Source organism: Phacochoerus africanus, chromosome 14, assembly GCF_016906955.1.
Source record: "Phacochoerus africanus isolate WHEZ1 chromosome 14, ROS_Pafr_v1, whole genome shotgun sequence".
Classification (NCBI taxonomy): Eukaryota; Metazoa; Chordata; class Mammalia; order Artiodactyla; family Suidae; genus Phacochoerus; species Phacochoerus africanus.
In genome coordinates, this window is record NC_062557.1 from 15,521,941 (window position 1) to 15,545,968 (window position 24,028).

Here is a 24,028-nt window from a genome sequence, read left to right on the forward strand (position 1 = left end):
CAAGGCACTCTCTCCAGGGAACCAGGGGACAGCCAGGAGCCTTCTACCTGGGGGACTTGACCATTTATGCCAGCAGCTGGGGCAGGGCTCCAGAAGCCCGGAGGGTCTGCTCCCCCTGTGCTGCCTAGAGCCCTTTTGGTTGGTGCCCAGGCCTGGCAGGGGCCGCCTGGGCTGGAGGGAAGCCTGGCACGGGCGCTGGGTGGTGCTGGGGCCAGAGCTCTGGGGCATTTTCCAGCCTCTTCCTGGAGGAGGAGGAGGACCCCCAGTAAAGGGACCCACTCGACTGGCAGGAGGCGGGAGGGCATACCTGTCCCTGTCCCCGGCTTCCCCATGAGGGACACAGACGCCGACAGAGGAACAGGACCTTTAATTGAATTCACAGAGAGACAGGGAGGGGGCTCCATGTGAGGTGGCCGGGTCCCCGGGGACCAAGGGTAGGGGCCGCTGCGGTTCGTGGTCCTGAGGACTGGGGCGGGGGGGCAGCATGGGGGGAGGGGGAGGAGGGCTGGGGGAGGCGGCCCCCTTCCCCGTCTCTCTGTGGCCCTGTCCCCGTTCCCCCCCGCAGGCCCGCGCGACCACTCATCTCAGGAGTGTCTCAGCTCCACCTCGGAGCCGAACTGGGGCCCGCGGTGAGTCCGGCGGAGGATCTGGTGGCGGATGCTGAAGAGCCGCTGGGTGAGGCCCATGGTGGCCACCAGCAGGGTGACGCCCAGGAAGAGCAGCACCCACTGGCCCACGCGGGCCTGCTGCTCCTCCAGGTTCAGGCCCAGGAAGTTGACGCGGCCGGTGCCCGCGAAGGAGCCTTCCAGGCGAGCTGGGGCGGGAGGGGGGAGAGCAGGGCGGTGGGCAGGGCTGGGGCCGCGGGCTGGCTTCCCGAGCCCTGCCAGGAGCCAGCTGCCAACCTGCCCGAACTGGGGAGGGTCCAGCCCGGAGCGCGCCACGGGGCCCGCTGGGGCCCAGGCGGGTGGGAGGCAGTACCCGAGTTCGGCGTCCAGTTGTACTGAGGCCAGCCCAGCTTCTCCCCGTGCCGCCCGTTCTCCGTCACAAGCCAGTCCAGCAGCGGCTTGAAGTAGGTCATCATGGCGGAGGCGGACACGTTGGGCTGGCCCGTGATCAGCTGCATGGCTTCAGGCCACGGCTTACTGAGGCCCAGCTTCATGGCGTCCCTGGGGGGCAGCCAGTAAGGGAAGCGGCATCAGAGGGACAGGAGGGCAGCCTCGCTACCCCGCCTGCCCCAGCCTAACACCCCCCTCTCCACCCCAACTCCCGTCCCACGTCCCTCGGGACCGAGGAGGGGGGGGAGCGCCTCCGGGACCTACGCCCACATGGCACGTGTTCCCAGAAGAGCCCCCTGGGCTCCTCAGGGCGAGGGAAGTAGGCCAGAGGGTGGACGACAGCCAGAGGGAGGCCAGAGAAGACTCACGCCAGGCGCCTCCCGGCTTCCTTGGACTGGTAGATGTCACACTTGTGCAGGGGGCCTTTGTGGCCCGCCGCCTGGCACAGCGCCTCATGGAACTGGAACTGGATGATGAAGCTGACAAAGTACCTGCAAGGGCAGACGAGGCCTGGGGAGGGGGTCCAGGGGCGCCACCCCTGAGCCCCAGCCACCCCTGCCGCCTGCTGCAGCCAGGATGTCAGAGTGAGCCCACCCGGGCCTGCAGAGTCATCCAGTGTCTTCCAAGGGAGAGGCTGCTCCAAGCAGCGCTGGGGGCCCTCCTGGGAGAGGAGGGGCAGGGGGAGAGCCTGTCAAAGATCTGGCAGGCTGCTCTGGAGGCAGTGAGGTCTCCATGCCAGGGGTGCATGCAGGGAGAGGCTGAGGTGCCCAAAGGGTCATGTCTCTGCCCAGGCAGGGGGAGCCAGCCCCAAGGGAGGCCTTTATCCCAAAGTAGCAGGAATTCCCCGCGAGAAGTCTCCGGTCGAGGCCAGAGCAGCCTCTCCAAGGCTAGAGAAGTTCTGACTGTCCCACAGCAGCAGTGCAGGCCTCCCGCCTTGAATGCTGGGCACAAGCCATGTGCCACTGACTTTCCTGGCTTAAGAGTGCTCTGCCAAGGCTGCTGTCAGAATTTGGAGTGAGTCCTCTCTGCCCACCCCTGCCTAGAGCGTCATCTGTGCTAAGCTAGGGAGCTAAGCATCACAGGGGCCCGGCCGCTGTGTGAAGACGAGTGCCAGTTTGCAAGCTCAGAAGCCCCTCAGAAAGGCGGGTGGAGGCCCTCCCTGCAGGTCATGGGCACACTCGCCAGCTCAGGCCTGCACCGAGGTGCCCTTGAGTCTGCTTGGCCCCCTGCCCACTGCTGCTCTCTGGAGTTGGCTTTCTCTTCCTTCCTGGCCCTGGGGACAGAATTCACCAGGCCCACATTTGTTTATCAGGTCTGGACTGTGTGCGGACATGGTGCCAGGGGCTGAGGTGGGCAGCTGGGCGCAGTGGGCATAAGCCCTCCCTCACTGGCCTGCCAGGCAGCACGGGGGGCGGGGAGGGCAGAGTGGCCTCAGCCCCCCAGGGAGTGCCCTCTGCACCTTGCCTCACACGTGATCTGGGTACCTGCAGCCGGGGGGCACCCAGCCCTCCACCCTGAGGTCTCTCTGAGTTCCTACCTCCTGGGAGGGCTCCAGACCCTATAATTACCCTGCCCGGCCCTCAGCAAGCGCTCCCCTGCAGCACGCAGAGAGAAAGGGGCTACGCTGGGGGCATTCCTGCCATGGCTGCGCGATGCACAGCGCTGAAGGTGTCTGCATTCCATCTAACAGAGTAATTTAATAGTGGCGGGTTCCGGCCGCCTGTCCCCGCGCAGGCTATGTATTAGACACATGCGCCAGGAAGTTAACTCTTGCAAAGATCCTGTGAAATGGGATTCCACAGGTGAGGAGACTGATGCTCACAGAGACTGAGGGATTTCCTCAAGGAAACAGAGCTGTGGAGACGAGATTCAAACCCAGTTCTGTCTGAGCTCAAGCCCGTGACCCCAAGCCCCCAGTAAAACAGCCTCCCGAGCTAGCTGGGTCTCCAGTCCTAGTTTGAGAGTCTAGAAGGTGTTCCAGGTAGAACTCAAATTACATCACAGGAAACACGTTCAACATACAGCAAGGGTCACAATGCTGTTGGGAGCGTAAAAACGCAGCGTTCGGGTGCAACCGAGCCGTGGGTCACGGCCGATGTAAACCGACCAAGGTCTCGTGACCTTTAGCCAGTTAGAGTGGAGCTGCTGTTTTCAACTGTCTGGAGGATGGAGGTTCTCGTCACATCGAAAGAGTGAAACAACCGTCAGCTTGGGGCACAGGCGCGTGGCCGGGCACAGGGTGCCATAGAGCCGGGTCCCCAGGTTCCCCCCCCCCGAGGAAGCCCCCTCCCAGGGCCGTGGAGCGCTGCGTGGAGGCCCCGCCCTCGTGGCGCCCTCCTCCCCTCCTGGTACCTGATGTAAGGCACACTTGAAGGAATGTGGAACTTGGCCCCTGGGTCAAAGTCGCCTTGAGACCTGGCCACGGGGGGACAGAGGCCCTGGTACTTCAGCCTATCCAGGAGGAAGACACATTAGTCGGAGGCTCTGGGGAGAGTCAGGCCGGGAGAGTTGGCATTTTTGACTTGAAGTGTGGTGTCTGCACCTGGGGCTGCACTGGGCACTCCAGACGCCTGCGTGCTGTGCCTCTGTGTGTCATCGCCCACCACGTACACCATCACATACACACACACCCCTAGACGCAGACACACTTACCATGTGCACACAGACACAGGCCGCCTGCACACACAACCACGGAGCCCCTCCCAACCCGAGCTCCCACAGCAGCCTTCTAGAACCTGAGGCTCCACCACTCCTGGTTGTAGTTCTCCTTGGTGATGCTTCTGTCAAACACCCTCCAGCGCCACTGGTCAACGAGGTAGCTGAAGGGGACAAAGGCGACCTTGTCGAGCGCCATCTTCATCAGGAAGTTGATGTCCTCCTCTGCCAAGGGAAGGGAGCCCTGCCATTAGGTCCGGGCCTGCCTCCGGCCATGTCCGGGCAACCGGGCTGGGCTGGGCGTGCGGTGGGTGGAGGGAGCAGGACCGGGCTGCATCGCTTCGGGTCCCGAGACCTGCATCTGGGGAGGGTCTGTGGGCGCCGCCCTCCCACTCGCCCTACGCATGGCCCCGTGCCCCATCGCTCTGTCCCAGCGTGGCCCGTGGGCCCTGAGGTCTCCTCTCTTCGCCTCCCAAGGTCACTGCCCCCCTCCCCCGCCCCAGTCTCACCATAGCCGTCGTCCTCGCTCTTCAGCAGGTTGATGCTGCGCAGGTGCTTGGGAGTAGACACGGAGAGGGCCAGCACGTCCCCAATAGCCTCGTGAAAGCCAGGGTTGGCGCCTTCCCGGAAGGTCACAGGCAGGTCCTTGTACTGCATGAAATACTGAATGTGGCCCATTTCGTGGTGGGCCACCACCAGGTCCTCCATGTTCACGGTGGTACACTGCTTGATCCTGGGAACACAGGGGTGGGCAGAGGCTGTGGAAGGGGACAGTGAGGAGCCCTGGGGCAAAGGGACTGGCGGTCCTTACTGTATACAGAGCAGACCCCACGACTGCTCCGTGCATGGAACACAGCATTACGGGAAGGAAGACAAAAAGGAGGCATGGACGGACTCTGGGGTTTGGAGGCTCCTTAAATGAGGTCATTCAGGCCGTTCCTCTGCCTCCAACTTTCCTGAACGACTCCAGCCCACACTGCTGTGTTGCTTTCTAACTGCGCAAGGGAGGTGCTCTAGAGACGTGGGGACACTCAGTCACAGTCAGAGCAGGCCTTTCTAGGATGCGGGCACTGTGGTTCCTCATCGCACGTTTTCTTGCTCCCAAGACTTGGGCTTCCAGAAGGAAAGAGCAGGGTCTGAGTTACTCTGCAGCCCATGTGCTCAAGGCCAGCGAGCATATCGGCCCCAGGAATTCTCATGGCTAGGACTGAAATGACACGGGCAGAGCTGTTCAAGCCAGAACCTCCCTTTCCATCTTTCGTGAGCCACTGAAATGCCCCCTGGGATCTAACCAGAGCTCTTCATCTCGGGGGACCCATTTTTCTGTCATTCCAGGAGGAGGGGAAAGAGCTGCCCAGGACCCTGGTTACGATGAGGTTGGGGTCTGTCCACCTTCTTCTATGACTCCCCCTATAAGGGGGATTCCCAAAAGAGCGCTCACCCCTGACTCTGTCTACTCCCCGCCCTGCAGCTGTGGTCCTTGTGCCTTAGAAGGAAGGGCCCAAGGCCAGGTGAGCCAGGGCACCTGTCTGCTCGGCTCCTGGACCTCCGTGTCCACGCGCTTCATACGAGATGCCTCATCGGCTGTGGCGGATCCTCTCTGCCACGTCCCCCGAGAGGGCGGGTCTTCTTTACCTTCTCTTGAATCTGGGTGGGCTTTGTGGTTTGCTTTAGCCACTAAAATGTGGCAGAAGTGATTCTGTGCCAGGTTTGAACTTAGTCTTCAAGAGATTTGGCTGCTTCTGCTTTTGCCCTGGGGACGCCAGCTGCCAGCGAAGACATCCGACCCCGTGAGGGCTGCCTCACTGTGGGGAGGTCCAAGCTGGCCCCAAGAGATGTCCCACCAGATCCCAGCTGCTCCAGCCACCCCGGCAGGGGACCCGGCACGTGATTGAAGGCACCAACTCGAACATTCCCACCTCAGCGCGCGCGCCACACAGAGAAAAACTGAGGAACCCAACCGACAGCCAGAACCACGGCCCCAGCCATATGGCCCCACTGAGCCATGCCAGCCACCTCCTGCCAGCGTGGCTACCCTGGGAGAGGCCCCCAGTGCTGCAGAGCAGGAAAGCCATTTCCACAGGGCATGCCTGAATTCCTGGCCTATAAAATCATGAGCATAATCAGTGGTTTGTTTGTTTGCTTTTCTTTTCTCTTTTTTCCCTTAGGGCCACAGCTGCAGCATCCTGAAGTTCCCAAGCTAGGGGTCAAATCGGAGCTGCAGCTGCCGGCCTAGGCCACAGCCACAGGAACGCAGGATCCGAGCCTTGTCTGCGACCTACACCACAGCTCACGGCAATGCCAGATCCTTAACCCACTGAGATGGGGCCAGGGATGTAGTATCCCAAGTCCTCATGGATACTAGTCAGGTTCCTTACCACTGAGCCACAATGGCAACTCCCTCAAATGACTGTTCCACACCGAGAAGTTTTGGACTGGGTTGTTACGCAGCAGCAGGTAACTGGTAACTGAAACACTGTCCTCCAGTGAAGACAGCGTCTGCGCCGCTGTCAGTGGTGAGCATGCATCTCTATGAAGCCCCCACGTCCCCGTGTGCCTCCCTGTCAGGCACCTGTGCTCAGGGACAGGGCCAGCTGCAGGACGGGGCCACCCAGAGGGAGAGAAGGCTGGACGGCTCACACGGGGCTCATGCCTGGGACTGGGACCTTGGACGCTGACCAGCTGGCTAAGCTGTCAGAGCTGGTTGACTCTCAAGGAGACTCGTAGGTGGAGGATGGCCGAGCTGCTACCAGGCCCAACTCTCCTGACCCTCCATCCTTAGCTCTGGCCGTGCCCCCATTCCTGCTCTTCCCTGGCTGAGGAGATGGCAGTGGAGGCGCTACCTGATTCCCCTCTCTGTCCCCTGGGCTCAGGATCAGGGCCCCCAGCTGCAGCCCAGACACACCTGAAGTCCTTGCCGTTGAAGAAGTCCCAGGCGGAGGCATGACACACCACCTCCCGCCCATCAGTTGGCTTCTCCAGCATCGACTTGTTCCAGAACTCTGGGGGCACGGGCAGCAGCCCCAGGGAGGTGAAGAAATTGTCTGCTTCCTTAAACATCCTTTGGGGAGTCCAGCCCTACAAGCAGACAGCCGAAGCTGCGGACCGGGCAGACAGAGTGTGTGCCGCAGCCGGGAGGGAACTCCTGAATTGGAGGGTCCTCTCCCACCCGGCAGGGACCCCTCTGCCCTGGGGCCACCCCTAAGGAGCAGGGGCGTGAGGATGGGGCTGGGGCAGACCTGATTTATCATGGCCTCTGAGGCATCCATCTTGGAAGCTGAAGGGAAAGGTACCACCAAGTCATAGATGTTGGACCAGGTCTGAGCCCACATGTTACCTGGAGGTGGGAAGGAGAAAAGACAGCGGAGAGAGAAGAGAAGGCTCAGCACAATCACAAGGGCGGGAGGGCGGGTGCAAGGGCCCAATCCTGCTGATCCTAATGTGTCTCTTGAGCTCCTCGTGTCTGCACGTTGTGCTGGCCATCCAACATGCATTGTTTTCAGTCTGCATCCAGCCCACAAGGTCACCAATGTCCCTGGTTCATGGGTGGCGGCCTTGCTGGCCATCAGTGAGTCAAGGTGGTCCTCACTGTCCATGAGTGACTAGCAGCTGTGACAAATGTGGAACAGCATGCACAGCTGTCACTTACTAACAGTTAAGTAACACCTCCAGGGGCTCAGGGTTCCTAAGCCAGGGGGCTGGGGTTTGAAGGAAGGCAGGCCCCCTGACAGCCACTGCCGTGTCCTATCTATATCACTCGAGGTCAGTTTCTGGGGTCAGCTGGCGAGAAGCACCCTCCTTTAGGAGAGGCTCATGCCTCTGCATTTAGGGCCAGAGGAGAGTGAGGGCGAGGAAGGGGTTCGGAATGAGCCACAAGGCGCAGAAGTAGACCTGCTGAGCCCTTCACCGCCAAGGGCACTGAGCTGGAGCTGCATCTGTGGAGCCCACGGTGCAAACCAGCGAGAGACAGATTGCGTGAGAAGCAAGACAGGCAGGGGCTGCCTGGGCCTGGCCGCTCTGACCTCCCAGCCTCCGCTCCCTTCCCAGCCAGCCCCCTTTCCTCTCCCGCGCTGGTATTTCTCCGCCACTAAGCTGATGTCTTCCCTGATGTCCTCTGCCTCACCACAGAGGGACCAAATGGGCAGCAAAAGCCCTCTTGGCTGAGCAGAACTGGGCTCAGAACTCGACTCGGTCTCCCTCATGATCTATAAGTGGTCTGTGGCCCCGGCCGGCCTCTCTGCTCATAGTAAGAAGGCCCCCAGGAGCAGGTTCCCAGTGGCCGGACAGAGGCGGGAAGCAGTCGCCTACTCTGCCCTGTCCCTGCCATTCCTTTACCGTCTCCACTACCTCCTTCATGCATTCAGGGCATGTGAGTTTACAACCTCTGGAGGATGAGGGTTCAAAAGCTGAGGTGCATGTACCCGCTTCCAGCTCCCTTTGCCTGAATGTTACTCTGCCTTCTCTCTCCCCATCTGGCAGAACCTCCCATCCTTCAAGGTTCTGCTCACGGGCCACCTCCAGGGGAGGCCTTTCCAGCTTCCGCTCACAGCCCCCTCCTCACCCTCATGCTGCCTGGAGCCCTGATGGCTGATGTGGCCTCCCCAGGACAGGCTTAAGAACGCCCCCCACGGCCCCATCCCTGGTGACCTGCACTGCATGGATCTCTAGCAAATGTGGCACCGAATGCAGGCAGGGGACTCTCCTCCCACACCCAGTGCCCCCCCGCCCCCAACTCCAGCCCTGGCCACATCCTTCTGGGTGCAAGTCTTTCCAGCCCCCTGGCCCCAAGTGTGATCTGGGACGCTTCCCAGTCTGCCCCCTGCCCTCTGGCCAGCTCTGGGCCCCCCCTCCCTCCAACTGTTGACCGTCTCACTTGCCCTCACCCAGCAGATGGGCTGGGATGGGGCCCTCCAGGTTGATGTGCTCGGGCCCGTAGTGGTGGTGCAGTGCCCGGCGCACATAGGCGTGTAGGTTCAGGTAGAGTGGCTGCAGCTCCTGGAAGAGCTGCTCCAGCTCCTGCTCCAGGAAGGGCATCTCATACGCAGCTCTCCAGGCGTCCCCTCCATCTTCGTAGCCTGCAGAGGTGACACAGCCAGGCTCTCTGGATACCTGACCATTCCCTGAGCACCCCCTGCCTCCTCCAGGGACCTCCCTCTCACCTCTCAGGTCTCAGTGGACCTCTCTGAGGTCTTTGGGGACTAGGACCTGAGGGCAAGCGATCCCGGCAGGAGAGGACTCACCATTGAGCCTGGCAGCCTTGTTGGTGAGCTCCACGTATTTTGGGAAGTAAGGGAGGATGGCTCTGCCCACCTTGTCTCGCCAGCCCTTCCAAGCCCACAACAGCTCCTCGTAGCTTCGGGACGTGGCCATCAGGTTTGTCAGATCTGGGTAGGAGGGGTTGCATAGCTTGAGCCTGTAGCTTTGCTCACCTCCCGCCTCCTCCAGAGGTGGAATAAAACTGGAAAGGGGAGCTCCTGTCATGGCTCAGCGGAAATGAATCTGACGAGCATCCATGAGGACGCAGGTTCAATCCCTGGCCTCGTTCGGTGGATTAAGGATCTGGTGTTGCTGTGGTGTGGGTTGCAGACGTGGCTTGGATCTGGCCTTGCTGTGGCTGTGGCATAGACCAGTGGCTACAGCTCCCAATCTACCCCAGCCTTGGAATCTCCACATGCTGTGGGTGTGGCTCTTAAAAAAAAAAAAAAAAAAAAAAAGACAAAACAAAACAAAACTGGAAAGGTTCTGCCAGGCAGCAGGGCCAGCAACACTGGACACAAGTTGGCACTCTTGCTATGGGGACTTATAGGTTCACGAGGTCAGGCACCTGCAGGCTTGCAATAGCCCTGTGGGATGCCCTGTGAGGGTGCCCTTGTCCCTCTTTCCACATAAGTGGATGGGTGACACGGCTGTGTCCCCCAGACAGGAAGTGGCCAGGCGAGGGCACAAACCGAAGGCCCAGACCCCAGAGCTGCTGCTCCTCACTCGCTCCCCACGCACCCCCTCCCTGGAGAAATGGCTCAGAGGTCAAAAGACCAGAGTTCTAGATCAGTCTTGCCCTGACCTCAAAATGACCTTGGGCAAGTCACATGACCCCACTTTCCCCATTTATAAAATGGGGCTGATGCCTGTCTGGGGTGGGGTGTGTGGTGGTGGTAGTGGTAACGAGGCCCCTGAGCAGGCGCTGTGCCCGGCTCCTTCAAGTCCGTGGCCCCAGAAGGCCCAGGGCGTCTTCCACACCCAGTCATCCAACTGACTGAACCAGAGAGCAGCTGTGGAGGCAAAGCACAGAGATGCACTCAGGGAGCCAGAAATTCCCGGGTCTGTGTCCTCTCGCCGCCTCCTTGGTCACGGATCTCACAGAGCTGGGACGGGGACAGTGTGAGCTTGGGGGTCAGTTCCCAGGGTGGCTCCCCTCCTGCCCGGCCGGAGATGGAGGCCCGCGGGCACCCACATCTCACCGACGTGCGCTCTATTTTGGAACACGCGAACGTGCTCCCGACTTTTCACAGAGAAACGTTCATTCAAACTAATTCCATTTGGGAAAAACACATTCTGAGGACTTCACATCTGTCCTCTGTGGAGTGTTCTGTTTTTTGGGGTATGCTTATTCTTACCACTGGCAGTGACCTGGCGGCCCCGCCCTGGGTTCAGGACGCGAGCCGGATTCCCAGCAGGCTCTTCCACACACACACACACACACACACACACACACACACACGCACGCGTGCGCACCCCCCGCCCCCACGTCGCGTGCCGACCCACAGACACGACCCGCAGGCCAGCCCCGTCCCAGGAAAACTGCTTCTCTCTCCTGTTTATTTTCCATTTCCCCTTCTATTTGTCATTGTTGTAATGTGGGAGTGGGGCAGAAGGCCAGAAAGAAACTGTTTCTGGGTGGATTCCTCAGGAAAAATGTTTATGCCTCTGACCCCCGGACCCTCGGAAGGGTGGGTCAGAGGGAGAAGGGTGCCTCTGCGCGCAGGTTCTGGGGCGTCGGGGCTGAGCTCCCTCAAAGGGGGGAAGGCCAGGACCAGTCAGCCTCCTGCGAGAGAAGGGGGACACGCCAGGCCGGCCCCCTCCTTCCAACAGGAATAGTGGAGGGAGTGCAGTGGGAATGCCGTGGACATGGCTTCTGTGGGCTGAGGTTTCAGTTTGTGGGTGGCGGGGGGGCCAGGGAGGGCTGGAGAAGGTGGGGAAAATGGGACAGGACCAGGAAGGAGCATGTAGGGGAGGGGCCTAGGGTACCTCTCCCTGCTCGGGAGTTCAAGGCCCCGAAACACAAATTTGAGATAAACCTGCTCCAAAGGAGCAGACAGGACAAGAGAGTCTGGAGGGGACCCAGGCGGAGCAGAATAGCAGAGCCCAGGGGACCAGACAGAGATGAAGTAGGTGGAAGAGAAGCCCTACTGGTGGGAAACAGGGAAGTGAGTTTCCTGGGCATGCCGACCCCAGGACCAGCGTCTCCAAGACCTAACACTGCACCACCCCAGCCTCCCTGGCGCCCCCTCACCTCCACGTGCACTCACCAGGCTCCAGCTGAAGACAAGTGCTGTTGGCATGGCACACAGAGGCCACGCTGTATGCGGTCTCCATGTCCAGCAGGATCTGGTTGTACTGTGGGGGGAAGAAGAAGGGCGACAAGCTACAACCCCGGGCTACCTGCTCTGCCCCAGCACCCTGGCTGCAGCGCCATGCAGCTGGGGAGGGTGCTCCCAAAGGCTGAGCCGCCTCAGTCATCCTGCAGGTGTGTCCACATGGCAGATGTCACTACTTGACAAACTGCAGAAAAGGAAGCAGCGTAAAGGCCCGACGCTGTACCCCCCACCCCTGCCCCTGAGCTAGGACCTGCTGCTGACCTTGGATCCTCCACCCCCTCCTCCCCCAGGCCAAGTACCTCCTCCAGCTCCTTAAAAGGCAATGCTGCCCGCTCTAGATCCTGAATCTTCTTTATCATCCGCTTCAAGGTGAAGTTCTGGATGTTGGCCACGTCAAACTTCCTGGCCCAAATGCCGTATTTGACAGTGTGGTTTGCCATCTGTGTGCTCTTCTCCAGCTGAAGGCACAGAGGGGGACTGTATCATGAGGCCCGGGAGCTCTAGAAGGGCCTCCTAGGAGGAGATGCCATGAGGGGAGCTGAAGGGACCGGGGGGTGGCGATGGTTTTATCAAATTGCTGCCTTTGCCCATAAAGACCCTCCTCTACCTGGACCGTCCGTCATGTTCTATGTGGAGTGCCTGCCCCTCAACTGATGCCCACAGTGCGTGAGACAGAGGCAGGGATGCAAAGCCAGCCCTGCATCTTAAGGGCTGCCAGGACAGAGGCAGCTCGGTGTGCACTCCCTGGGCCTTAGCATCCCAGCTGAGAAATGGGAATGGGACCTCTGGTTTTGCAAGGTTGCTGAGGAATAAATGAGGCAATGGATAACAAATGACAAGCAACAGCGGCCCACACACAGGGTCTTCAAGAAACGTTGGCTCTCTTGGTTATAACTGAAGCTCAGTCACACAGGCAGGGAGCGGGGTTGGAGGGGAAGCAAAGCCCTTGCTATGGGGGCAAACAGGAGCTTCCAATCTTCTAAAAACTGATTCAGCGGAGTTCCCGTTGTGGCACAGCGGAAATGAATCCGACTAGGAACCATGAGGTTGGGGGTTCGATCCCTGGCCTTGTTCAGAGGGTTAACGATCTGGCGTTGCTGTGAACTGTGGTGTAGGTTGCAGACATGGCTCGGATCTGGCATTACTGTGGCTCTGGTGTAGGCCGGCAGCTGTAGCTCCGATTAGACCCCTAGCCTGGGAACCTCCATGTGCCATGGGTGTGGCCCTAAAAAGACAAAAGACAAAAACAAAACAAACCAAAACTGATTTAGCATCACTTATTTCTGTACAAATTATTCCGTTACCCACTACAGATCGTTAGTGAAAGACAAGCTGTTGAGGCACTGGGTATGTTCCCACCCAGACCTGAAACTGAATACTCTTCAATACATCACTGGGGTTTTGCACAAATTCTGACCGTCTGTCCCTACTGAGGTGACACCAGGGGAGGGAGGGCGGCCTGCAGTGCCTTGGGTTTCAGAGGATGGGTCCCCGGGGGGAGGAGCATGCGTGTGCTGTGCGGGTCCTGTGCAGGCTCCGTGGGGCATGCAGAGAGGCCTTACCACTCTCTTGCTGCCCTCTGCCGTGATGTTGGTGTTGTAGTCCCAGTTGGCCTCGGCATACTCGTTCAACACCACCTGGGATCTCCGGTCATATTCCTCCACGAACTTGCTGGCCTCGGCCTCATCGGACACGAGGTCTGTGGGACAGAGCAGAGGGAAAGAGACAGGCCTCCCCTTGCCCTCCCCTCCCGCCGCTGCCCCTGCCTCCCCGCCCTGCCCCCTGGCGGGGTCCCACTTGGGCTCTGGATTTTCAGGCTGCTGGTTGTTGAGTGGCTGGTTGTTGTCTGGCTGCTGGTTGTTGCCTGGCTGCTGGTTGTTGCCTGGCCGCTGGTTGTTGCCTGGCTGGTTGTTCTCTGGATGTCTGTCACCTGGCTAGTGGTCCCCTGGCCGGGGACCAGCAAGGGGCGCCCACAGCAGAGCAGGAGGAGGAGTAGGAGGCAGGGCAGTCCTGGAGCAGCCCAACCTTGGCCCATGGCCGCAGGAGAGCAGAGCCCTGGAGCCACTGCCCCCTGGCCAATAAGAGTGGAGCCTGCAGTGTGACCTCATAGAGCAGTGTGCCCACGGCCAGCCCCCTGCCCAGGGCCTCAGATCTGGGCACACCCTCCCTAGGAGGCTGAAGAAGATATGCTCCTTCTGCCCCAGAGCCCTGCCGACCAGCTTGGGGGGCTGCCTGGCCCTCCAGGACAGGGCACCAGGGCCCAGCTGGGAGAAGCTGATTGGAGCCATGAACCCAGGGCCTGGGGCCAGAGCCCAGAGCCGAGAGCCCTCCATAGTGCCCCGCCCCGTCTCCCTCCCGGCTTTACCAATGCCCTCCGGGTAATTGTCGGGCATCGGTGGGCGCCACTGATATTCTGGCCAGCCCAGGATATCGCCGCTCCGCTGGTTCTGCTCCTCTAGCCACTGTGTGACCGGCTGGAAGTAGTCGAGCAGTGGTTGAGCGTCCAGGGCCCCTGAGCCAACCATGTCCTTCAGCACCTCCTGCCAGGGCCGCGAGGAGCCTGCCTGCAGCACTGCCCTGTTAGGCAGAGTGGCACTGTGGGCACAGGGACCTCGGACTGGGGTCCACTACTGCTGCCCTGGCCCTTCTGCCCCACCTCTGGCCACTTCTGCCCCCACTGGATGGCAAGGACAGCAGCATTAAGACACAGGGAACTAGGAGCTTTGGAAGGGGGGGACATTTGTCTTGCCCCATGCCAGCCAGGAGGCCCACTCAGTCAATATTCAATGAGAGAAAGGAAGGGAGTGAGGAGGGAAGAAAGACCTCCTCCACTGGTCTGGCCTGTGGTGCCCCCACCAGACACACCCTGCACTGGTCTCTCCCCTCACCTCCTCCACCCTCCCTGTGCCCCCACACACCGGAGCTTGGCCCCAGCCCGAGTGGACTGGTAGATGTCACACTGGTGCAGTGGGCCCTGGTGGCCTGCCTCCTTGCAGAGAGCTTGATGGAACTGGAACTGAAGGATAAAACTCACAAAGTACCTGCAGGCACAGGGTGGGTGTTAGAGGGGAGGGCGGAGGCCGCTTGCCCAGGTACCATCCAGCTTCCACAGGGCAGAGGCTGAACCAGGGGCTGCCTTGGGGGAGAGGGGAGAACCGAGCTTGGCTCAGGAGAGAGGCTCACTCGAATGCCAGGCCATTGGGCGGTGGGGTGGGGTCCAGAGGTGTGTGGGGCCAAGCCCTGGGCATGCGGGTCCAGGATCCCAGACCAGGTGGAAGGGGACTGAAGGTATAGCAGAACCGGGGGCAAGAGTACCTGATATATGGGGTCACATTTGGGACATGATACTTGGCTCCAGCATCAAAATGGGTTTCGTTTCGGACAACAGGAGGGCAGACCCCCTGATACTTGGTTCTGGGAAGAGAATGTGGTTAAACTGTCTTAGGACCCGAGAGTTGTACAGAGGTTGACTTTGCCTTTGCAGAAAAGGGAGCTAAGTGGGCATGCCCCCCAGCCATCCCACCCCATACTGGTGAACTGGGGGAGACTTCCTGGAGGAGGGAGTTTTAGGCAGGAAAGAAGGATGCGCTAAGAGGACCGAGGCTTTGGTGGAGAGGAGGGGCCTGGGACTGAGGGGGCCGGAGGCAGGTTGGCCCGGAGGGTGGAGATTAGGCCTGTCCCATTCGCTCTTCGCTCACCGAAGGTACCACCAGTCATAGTTGTAGAGGGAAGGGGGGGTACGCCCACTAAAGACCCCCCAACGCCACTGGTCCACCAAGTAGCCAAAGGGCAGGAAGGCGATCTTTTCCAGTGCCATCTTTAACAAGTAATTGATGTCGCTTTCTGTCGGGAGATAAGATAAGAAAAGGTTGGGCGGTGGGGGGGCGGGGGTACAGCTGGGACAGGGTGGACCCCAGGAGCAGCCAGCAAGAGGTGAGGCTGGGCAAGTGCCGGCTTTTGGCACAGAGGAGGGCTCTTGGGCAGCTGAGCTGGGACTCAGGGTAGGCCATGAGGCTCTGGGTAGTGAGGCGGAAACAAGAAGAGCAGGCGGGAGCAGGGACAAGTGGGGTCCTGCTGTGGGATGGAGTAGGGTCTGGGTGGGGCTGGGCTGGGTGCTCTCCATCCCCCCCATACCCCAATCACTGGTGACATGGTCCAGCAGGCCGATTTTGTGCAGATGTGCAGGAGTGGAGACGGAGAGCGCCAGCACATCCCCGATGGCCTCGTGGAAGCCAGGGTTGGCGCCTCGGCGCAGGGAGACATGCTGGTCCTTGTACTGCAGGTAGTACTGCACGTGGCCCATCTCGTGGTGCACTGTGGACAGCTGGTCCATGGTGACCCGCGTGCACTGCTTGATCCTGCGGTGCCAAGAGGGTGTGGGTGAGGGCGAAGGACAGCAGGACAGGGACCAGAGCGTGGGGAGACTGGCGCCTGAGGGGGAGGAGCCAGGAGGGCACTGCCCTGGGGCTCGAAGGAGCTGGAGGAACATGCACAGCCTCTGCCCTGTCCCAACCCACACTCTGGTCTTTTCTCTGGTTCCAAGGTACAGAGCTGACTGCCTGTCAAAGCGGCCCAGGGAAGACAGCCTCGGGCAGCCCTGGGATGGACCCAGCCCCCCAGCCAGCGCTGGGGCTGGGGGAGGCGGGTCCGGGGACTGGCTTCTCTGGGCCCAGGCTGCCCGCCCTCTGGGAGCCCCAGAAGCCTCCTCCCGTAGCCGGACCTGAAGTCTTTCCTGTTGTAGAAGTCCCAGGCAGAGGCATGGCACACCACCTCGCGCCCGTCGCTTGGCTTCTCCAGCATGGACTCTGCCCAAAACTCAGGCGGCATGGGCAAGAGCCCCAGGGAGATGAAGAATTCCTCTGCCACCCGGAACATGTGTGTCACATTCCAGCCCTGGTGGAGGTGCCCGCACGGGTCAGGGACCAGCGGCCGGAGCCCAGTGTGGCTGCCCTAGGGCACGTCTGGGCTCCCCGCCCAGGTCAGCTCCCTGCTCGTGAAGAAAACCTCTGCTCTGTGGCCTCGCCTCACGGAGGCTGGGCGCCTACTGGCTACAGCAAATAAACCAAAGCTGACTGCCTCTCACACCCGCCAGGGGAGCCCTGGATGGGGGGGTTGGCATCTCAGCAAGGACAGCTGCCGTGTCCCCCTGCCACATCCCCTTCCTTCCCCTCCCTGCTTGTCTGTCTCCCTCTTGTTGTCCCGCCTCCCGCCGCCTGACTCGAGCTCACCTTCTGCACCATAGCACTGGTAACATCCAGGCTGGGCTTGCCGGGGAAAGGCACCACCATGTCATAGATGTTGTTCCAGCTCTGGGCCCACATGTTCCCTAGACAGAGGAGGGGACCAGACAGCTGGGCTCTCGGTCCAACCAGCGCCTGCTTCCCGATGTGTGTCACTGAACAGCACCCCAGACCCCTGGCATTTAGACCCCAGGGAACTCCGGGGTCACAGCCCACCTAGCTGGCACATCAATCCCACTCACACTCCTGAGCACTCTGTTCCCAGGGCTGGCAGAGGCCAAGTGTGAGCCCAGGCAATGCTGGTGGGGACCTCTCTGACAGTGCCAGGGTCCCTGTCTCCCAACCCTCACACGGGGCCACAGGGCTTGCTTCCTGGGGCATAAATCAGGCTTATTTTTCCTCCTCCGCTGGACCTGCAGCCCAAGCCTTCAGTGTGACCCTTGGCTCTGCCTTTTATTAGTGCTCTGCCCTCTGCCAAGTCACTTGCATGTCCTAAGCCTCTGGGTCCCCATCTGAGAAGCAGGATCAACAGTGACCATGGGAAGGATCATCAGCTTTGTGGGCTCATGTGTGGGGGAGTGGGTGGTGCCATGCTCTGGAATGCGAGACATGAGGAGGATGACCCTGAAACATGCGGGGGCAAGGTCAGGTCCTTACCCAGCAGGTGAGCAGGAATGGGTCCCCTGAGGTTGATGAATCTGTCCCCATATTGGCGGTGCAGCACGCGGCGGACGTAGGCATGGAGGTTCAGGTAGAGGGGCTCTAACTGATGGTAGAGGCGCTCCAGATCCTCCGTGAAGGTGGGTGAGTCATACAAGGAGCGCCAGTAGGCCCCGGTGTCTGAGAAGCCTAGCAGGGAAGGATGGTGGGAGGTAGTTCAGGTCCAAGCCTCTGGCACTGCCACCTCCCAGCCTCCATGTGGCTATTCTCCTGGCCGGAGGCCAATGTATCTGTGGGCTGGCTGGAAGGGACAGCTTGGGGGTTGCTGCCCGACAATTTTCTAACTAGGGGTTGCCCCAACTCCAGCTAAAGAGATCCTGGAGAGCATGAGCGGCAAAGATGAGCCCTGGAGCTGGGAGGAGTGCCGGGGGGCGGGGGGGGGGGCGCAGTGTGAGGGCAGATGGGGCTAAAGCTCAGTTCCACCATGCAGCATCTGTGTGACCTTGGACCAGCGTATGGCGACATCCTAACAGCTGCTCTGTCTGCTTTAGAGGGTGGAGCTCAGTGGAGACAGGAGATGGGAGGGCAGCACCCACACAAGGGACAGGGTGGGTGGGCATGCTCACCATCCTGCTTGAAGGCCTCATTGCTGAGGGCAGTGAAGTCCTGGTACAGGGGTTTCAGTGGGATGCCCACAGCGTTGTGCCAGCCCTCCCAGGCATATAGCAGCAGGGTGTAGCTTCGAGAGGTGGCCAGGATATTAGTGAGCTCTGAGACACAGGTGAGCAGGGTCAGTTAGGATCCTTCTGCATTGAAATCAGCAACAGCCTTCACCAGAGCTCCCACCCCGGACGGGATGGTCCTCTCCATCTCCACCTGCTTCCTCCACATCATGATATCCTCAAAGCCAAGGGCAACCTACTGGACAGGATGGGACTGGAAGGTTTAAGGGAAGCCACGAGGGGTCTAAGGCCTGCGGAGGGCTCTTGGGGGAAATGAGAGGACCCATGAAAGGGAAAACCAGGCAGCCAGGAGGAAGGCCAGCCAGTGATGGGAGAGACCAAAGCATATGTGGGGGTGGGGGCTACAGGCTGGAGAGTCCAGAAGTCAGTTTGCCAGAAGGAGTAGGGATGTGGGGGTGTCTGACAGTCCAGCCCCAGTTGGAGGTTACTGCCCTTGGGCTTACCCACGACCCTCCCCAGAAACAGGCTGTCCTCCTGGGTGCGGCAGAGAGATGGGGAAAGGTAGGAAACCCCAGCAGAGAGAGACAGTAGCCACAGCACCATACCTGGGTCCAGGGACCAGCAGGTGGCAGTCTTGTTGGGGAAGCAGACCTTGGCTGTGGAATAAATCCTGGTCATGTTGCTTAACAGAGAGTTGTACTAGGGAATTAGAATTGAGAAAATGTTAGCCATGAACAGCCCTCAGAGGAAGTCTGGCCACCCCCTCCTCTCTGTCCTGGGAGGAGGATGTGGCGCTCAGAGGACATCTGAACGTGAACACACAGACTCCCCTTTCAGTGGAGGCAGCCTGTGGAGGTGGGAAACAAGTGTCCAGAGAATTAGGGATCAGGGTTCAAGTCTGAGCTTGGCTGCCACCTTGAGTGAGGGCAATCCCTCTCATTCTCTGACTATGATGCCTTCTCAGTCTCTCAATCTTTCTAAGGGAGCCCATAAACTGCCTATTTAGAAACTTTGAAAACTCCTGCTTTGACTTTTACTGTTTATTTGATTTTCACTTTCTACTCTATAAGAGTTGCTTCAACATAAAGTAACTCCCCTCACCCCATCTCCGAGGGAAATCAATGACTCAGGAAGGAACCTATGCTTACACAGGCTTCCCGTACAGGCAGGACAAGTTGAGATCTCAAGGTCCCTCCTGCCAGGCTCCCCCTGTCCCTGCCATGGGGCACGTCTGCCTCCACCCCTCAGGTCCACCTGCTGCCCACCTGCTGCCGCTTTGCCGGGGGCAGGTTGGCAGAGCCCAGGGTGCGCACAACACCGATGATGCGTCTCAGTGTGCGGCTGGTGAAGTTCTGCCAAATAGGATCGTATAGAGCCTTGGCCTTCTGGCCCCAGACCTCTGAAAAACTCCTGGCTGATCAGGGCTGCCTCCTCCTGTGGGCACCAGAAGAGCACAAGAGGGTCAACGCAAGAAGCCACGGCGCTGGGGAAGGGGAGGAAGGCCAAGTGTTTCTGGAGATTGGGGCTTGTGAGAGCACAGCTTCCTGGTCCTGGGCCCTGGGGTGAGGAACTGGGGCAGTCTGGCTCAGGGAGGCGGTGGAGAGAAACTGAGGCTAGAAGCGAGGCAGGGGAAAGAGAGGGTGAATAGACGGGGATGCGCGGGACAGGCACAGTGACAGAGGGGTAGGTTGCGGCCAGAGAGGAGAGCGGTTGAGAACCTAGAGCAGAACAGGCGCCCTCATTAAAGACCGCCGCTGCCCCAGCCCGTCCTCATTCCCAGGCGCTGCCACCTGGGGGGACTCGGGGGCAGAGGGGCCAGCCTCCTCCACCGGGTTCTTATTGGGCAAGATGATGTGCCAAGCACCGTGATTGAACACCTACCGTCTGTCGGGTGGGGCGAGGGTGGGAGGTGAAAGGAGACCAGGGGTCTCGCTGGGTCCCCATTGCTCCGGGACCCGCGGCGCGCGCCCGGCGGGGGCTCCCCGCCCCTCAGCGCCCGGCCGCCGGCCGGTCATTGGGCGTCTGGGCCCGGCCCCCGCCCCAGGCCCGCGCGCCCACCTGGCGCCGCGCGTTCTCTTCGGTGATGTTGGTGTCGTGCGCCCAGCTGGCGGCCGTGCTCTGAAACAGCACCTGCTCGGAGCTCGAATTGAAGCTCTGCGCGAAGTCTTCCGCTCCGGCCTCATCCGCGGTAAAGTTCCCCGGCTGCAGCGCGGGGTCGAGCGCCAGGGCCACCGGCAGCGGCGGCGGCGGCGGCGGCAGCAGCAGCAGCAGCAGCAGCAACGGCAGCAGCGGCGGCCACGGCCACCGGCAGCCCGACGCGGCCCCCATGGCGTGGTGCGCGGCGCTGCCCCTTCTTCCGCGCCGCGCCTGTCCTGCGGGTTATAAAACCGGGCCGCCGCCTCCCGACACACCCCCACCTCCCCGCCCCGCCGCGCTTCCTCCTCGGCTCCAAAGTCCCCCGACCGACCGCCGCGCGGGCCTAACGGAGCGGGGCGGGGACCGAGGCTTCCTGGCCCGCCCCGGGTAGGGGCGCTGGCTCGGGTGAGGGGCCGAAGCGGCCTTCTGCAAGAGGCAGCCCGTGGGTGGCGAATGGGCCTTAGGTCAGGCTTTCCCAGGGGAGGCTAGAAAGGGGTACCGCTCCCAAAACACACGGCGCTGAAGCTGAGGGACCCAGCAGTTTGCTAGAACACCCAAGCCTGCCCAGCGCGCCCCTCCTTCCGTCACACAGCCCGGCGCGGGGAACCCAGAGCCCAGCGCTCTCGGACGGGCAACCTTCCGGCCTAATCACCCCAGGCCTCTGTGGGGCTGGGAGTGACAAGGCGGGGGAGCTGTCCGCAGTGCCGCTAGGGCAGCAAGACAGGGTTAGGGATCGTCAACGGCCCGGCTTCTTCACTAGGCTTGGGGGGAAGAGGGTGTGGCCTGCACGGGTCGGGGAGAGTTTAGGCTCCTGCAGGGCCTAGGGCGATGCTCAGAGCCCTCAGCTCACCTGGGGACTGGATGCCAGGGATGTCAGCAAGAGGGAAAGAATGAGGGGGCGGGGCCGAGAGGCCCGGAAACGCGGGCACACTTGCTTTCTTCCACTGGGGACAACAGGCTGCCATTAGCTCCGGCAGAAACCATCACACAGACTTGCTGCCTTTGAGAGCTACAAAGATGAGCACAGAGGTGAGCGCAACCCCTCCTTCCAGAGAGGAAGACTTTAAAACTTGCGTGGTTAAAGGTTGCGTGGTTTGCTCTAGTCATCTCAGGTCTCCAAGCCTGCATAAGTCTTCCCTGTTTCATCCACCTGTCTCTCCAAGTGACAAGCACGGGGGAGGAAGGAGAATCACAGCCTCTTGAGGTGCCTGTGGAGGCTGAGGGTCCTCCCCTAATTCCTTGGCACCATGGTGTCTGTCCCAGGAGGTGGGAGGACCTGCCCCCTAGCAGACACCCAACGAGGGTGTGGGCGGGAGATGGAGGATGCAAAGGCCGGGCAGAGGGAGCAGGAAAGGAGCCAGCAATAGCTGCTTAGGAGCCCTCAACCCCATGGGTGGCTTGGGCCCTTGGGAATCTGTTGGGCTCCTGGGGGTCTGCCTGTGGCATGGAGCCTGGAGCTCTGAGGGACACCATGCCCCATAGGGTGTGTGTAGGAAGCTGTGTGGCCCGAATATCCCCGAGACTGAGATCACACTGAGTTGTCAGGTGACATGGTGCCTGGGAGATGTGTGCAGGATGACGGGGTGGGGGGAGGAGTTGGGGGAGAAGAGGAGGGTGACTGCTCCAGCCCTGGGAGGAGGGGGAAGGAAGCAGGGCGCTGTCAGTGCTGTGGAGAGAGGAGGGAGAGGAGGAAGGGGAGGGAGGGGAGAGGAGGGCTGGGCCCATGGCTTTCCCTCTCACCTCAGGACACTTCAGGCCTGGCTAAGTGGCTGCTGGTGATCAGAGCAGCCCCACTGAGGGCAGGAGCCCTGCTGAGGGTGCTGCAGTTGGCCTGGCCCCTCCTCCTCAAAGCCAGGCAGCTCTCGGGTTGTCCTAACGGCCTGTGCTTCCAGGCTTGAGGGCAACGGGCCGTGTGCACACAGTGAGCTGCTGTTTTCTGGGAGGGCGCAGTCTTTCCACTGGTGGAGGCTTAAGGGCCCTTGGCTCCCCTTCAGGCCCCAAGGGAGGGGTCCTGGAGCAGAAGGATGGGTAGGGAGGGAAAAAGCTGGAGGTGTAGCTTGTAACTAGGGAGCCCTTCTCTTCTATCAGGAAAGAAAGTGTGGAAAGCAGGCAGTGGCAGGTTTGAGCTGGGCCTATGGCCTTGACTCTGAAGAGCTCTTGAGTACACCCGTGTCTAGGCTGGAGGGCAGGTGCTCTGTTCTTCTGGCCCATTCTCATGTCTAACTGTGTGGTCTTGTGACAACGTCTATGGAACTTCTGGGTTAGGGACTGAGTTCGGCATGAAACAGCCTCTGCCTCATTGAAAAATCATAAAAGCAAAGGCTAAACGAGGTTGGAAGATGATCTAAAAAGTACATTTGGACAGCACTTTAGACCTTTCTAAATTCTTTTGTGGTAAATGATCTAATTTGATATTTAGAATAATCTTGAGAGGCAGTAAAGAGATAAGGTCTTTTTTCAGTCAACTACAATCAAGGGAGGGGGGTTCCGAATCCTGCAAGAGGATGTCATTATGACGCCACGGAGGCCTAAGCACCCTGGGGAAAAGCAGTCCTGCTTGGGCGGGGTCCCATCTCCCCGTCTCTCTTCCAGGGAAGGAAAGGTCACCAGTTACCATAACTTGGAAAAATATCCCTTAGAATATATGCCCATCAATGGAAGAAAATTGAGAATCCAGAAATTAAACCTCTACATTTATGTTCAACTGATTTTTTTTTTTTTTTGGTCTTTTTAGGGTTACACCCACCACATATGGGAAGTTCCCGGACTAGGGGTTGATTGGAGCTGCAGCTGCTAGCCTATACCACAGCCACAGCAATGCCAGATACAAGTCACACCCGCAGCCTACAGCAACGCCAGAACCTTCAACCACTGAGTGAGGCCAGGAATTGAACCCACATCCTCACAGACATTATGTCAAATTCTTAACCAGCTAAGCCACAATGGGAACTCTGAAACAGGTATAAATCCTTGTGACCTTGGATTAAGCAATGACTTCTTAGAATGATGCCAAAAGCACAAGTGACAACAGAAAACTTAGATAAACTGGTCTAAAATGAGACAGATTAAAAACTTGTTCTTGGAGTTCCCGCTGTGGTGCAGAGGAAACGAATCCGACTTGGAACCACGAGGTTGCAGGTTCGCTCCTGGCCTCGCTCAGTGGGTTAAAGATCCAGCATTGCTGTGAGCTGTGGTGTAGGTTGCAGATGCGCCTTGGATCTGGTGTTGCTGTGGCTGTGGTGTAGGCCGGTGGCTACAGCTCCAATTAGACCCCTAGCTTGGGAACCTCCATATGCCGAAGGTGCAGCCCTAAAAAGACAAAAGACAAACAAACAAACAAACAAAAAACTTGTTCTTAAAAGGATACCGTCAAGAAAACGAAAAGACAACCTATGCAATGAGAGATAATGTTTGCAAAGTGTGTATATGACAAATAACTTATGTCCGAACACATGAAAAACTCTTACGACTCAACATAAAAGACAAATACTAATTAAAACTGGGCAGAGGGCTTGAACAGACTTTCTCCAAAGAGATACAAACTGACCAATAAGCACATTAAAAGATAATCAACTTCATTAGTCATCATGGAAATGCAAATCAACCAGAGTGAGATACCACTTCACAACTACCAAGATGCCTAAATAAAAGAGACAGACAATATCAAATGCTGTCAAGGATATGGAGAAACTGGAACCCTTGTACAGTGCTGGTGGGATTGTAAGATGGTTACAGCCCCTTTGGAAAACACATCAGCAGGTTCTTAAAAAAAATTTTTTTTTTTGGCTTTTCAGGCTGCACCCATGACAAATGGAAGTTCCCAGGCTAGGGGTCCAATGGGAGCTGCAGATACCAGCCTATGCCACAGCCACAGCCACAGCCACACCAGATCCAAGCTGCGTGTGTCCTACCCCGCAGCTCGCAGTAACACCAGATCCTGAACCCACTGAGAAAGGCCAGGGATTGAACCTGCATCCTCATGGATATTAGTCGGGTTTGCAACC

General features: G+C 59.5%; 1 protein-coding gene across 1 annotated transcript; it reads right to left on the bottom strand.

The window, feature by feature from the left end:
- Positions 1 to 352: 352 nt before the first annotated feature.
- Positions 353 to 20,231, bottom strand: LOC125114236 (angiotensin-converting enzyme-like). The gene is given in 26 exon segments (XM_047757415.1): positions 353 to 814; positions 979 to 1,166; positions 1,424 to 1,546; positions 3,408 to 3,506; positions 3,791 to 3,935; positions 4,220 to 4,443; positions 6,616 to 6,788; positions 6,950 to 7,047; positions 8,594 to 8,785; positions 8,951 to 9,094; positions 11,237 to 11,324; positions 11,605 to 11,763; positions 12,868 to 13,004; positions 13,671 to 13,882; positions 14,224 to 14,346; positions 14,621 to 14,719; positions 15,004 to 15,148; positions 15,440 to 15,663; positions 16,026 to 16,198; positions 16,534 to 16,631; positions 17,203 to 17,394; positions 17,832 to 17,975; positions 18,494 to 18,587; positions 19,154 to 19,294; positions 19,296 to 19,322; positions 19,947 to 20,231. Coding segments are annotated over 26 exon segments (3,942 nt in total). The 5' UTR covers positions 20,217 to 20,231; the 3' UTR covers positions 353 to 584.
- Positions 20,232 to 24,028: the final 3,797 nt, after the last annotated feature.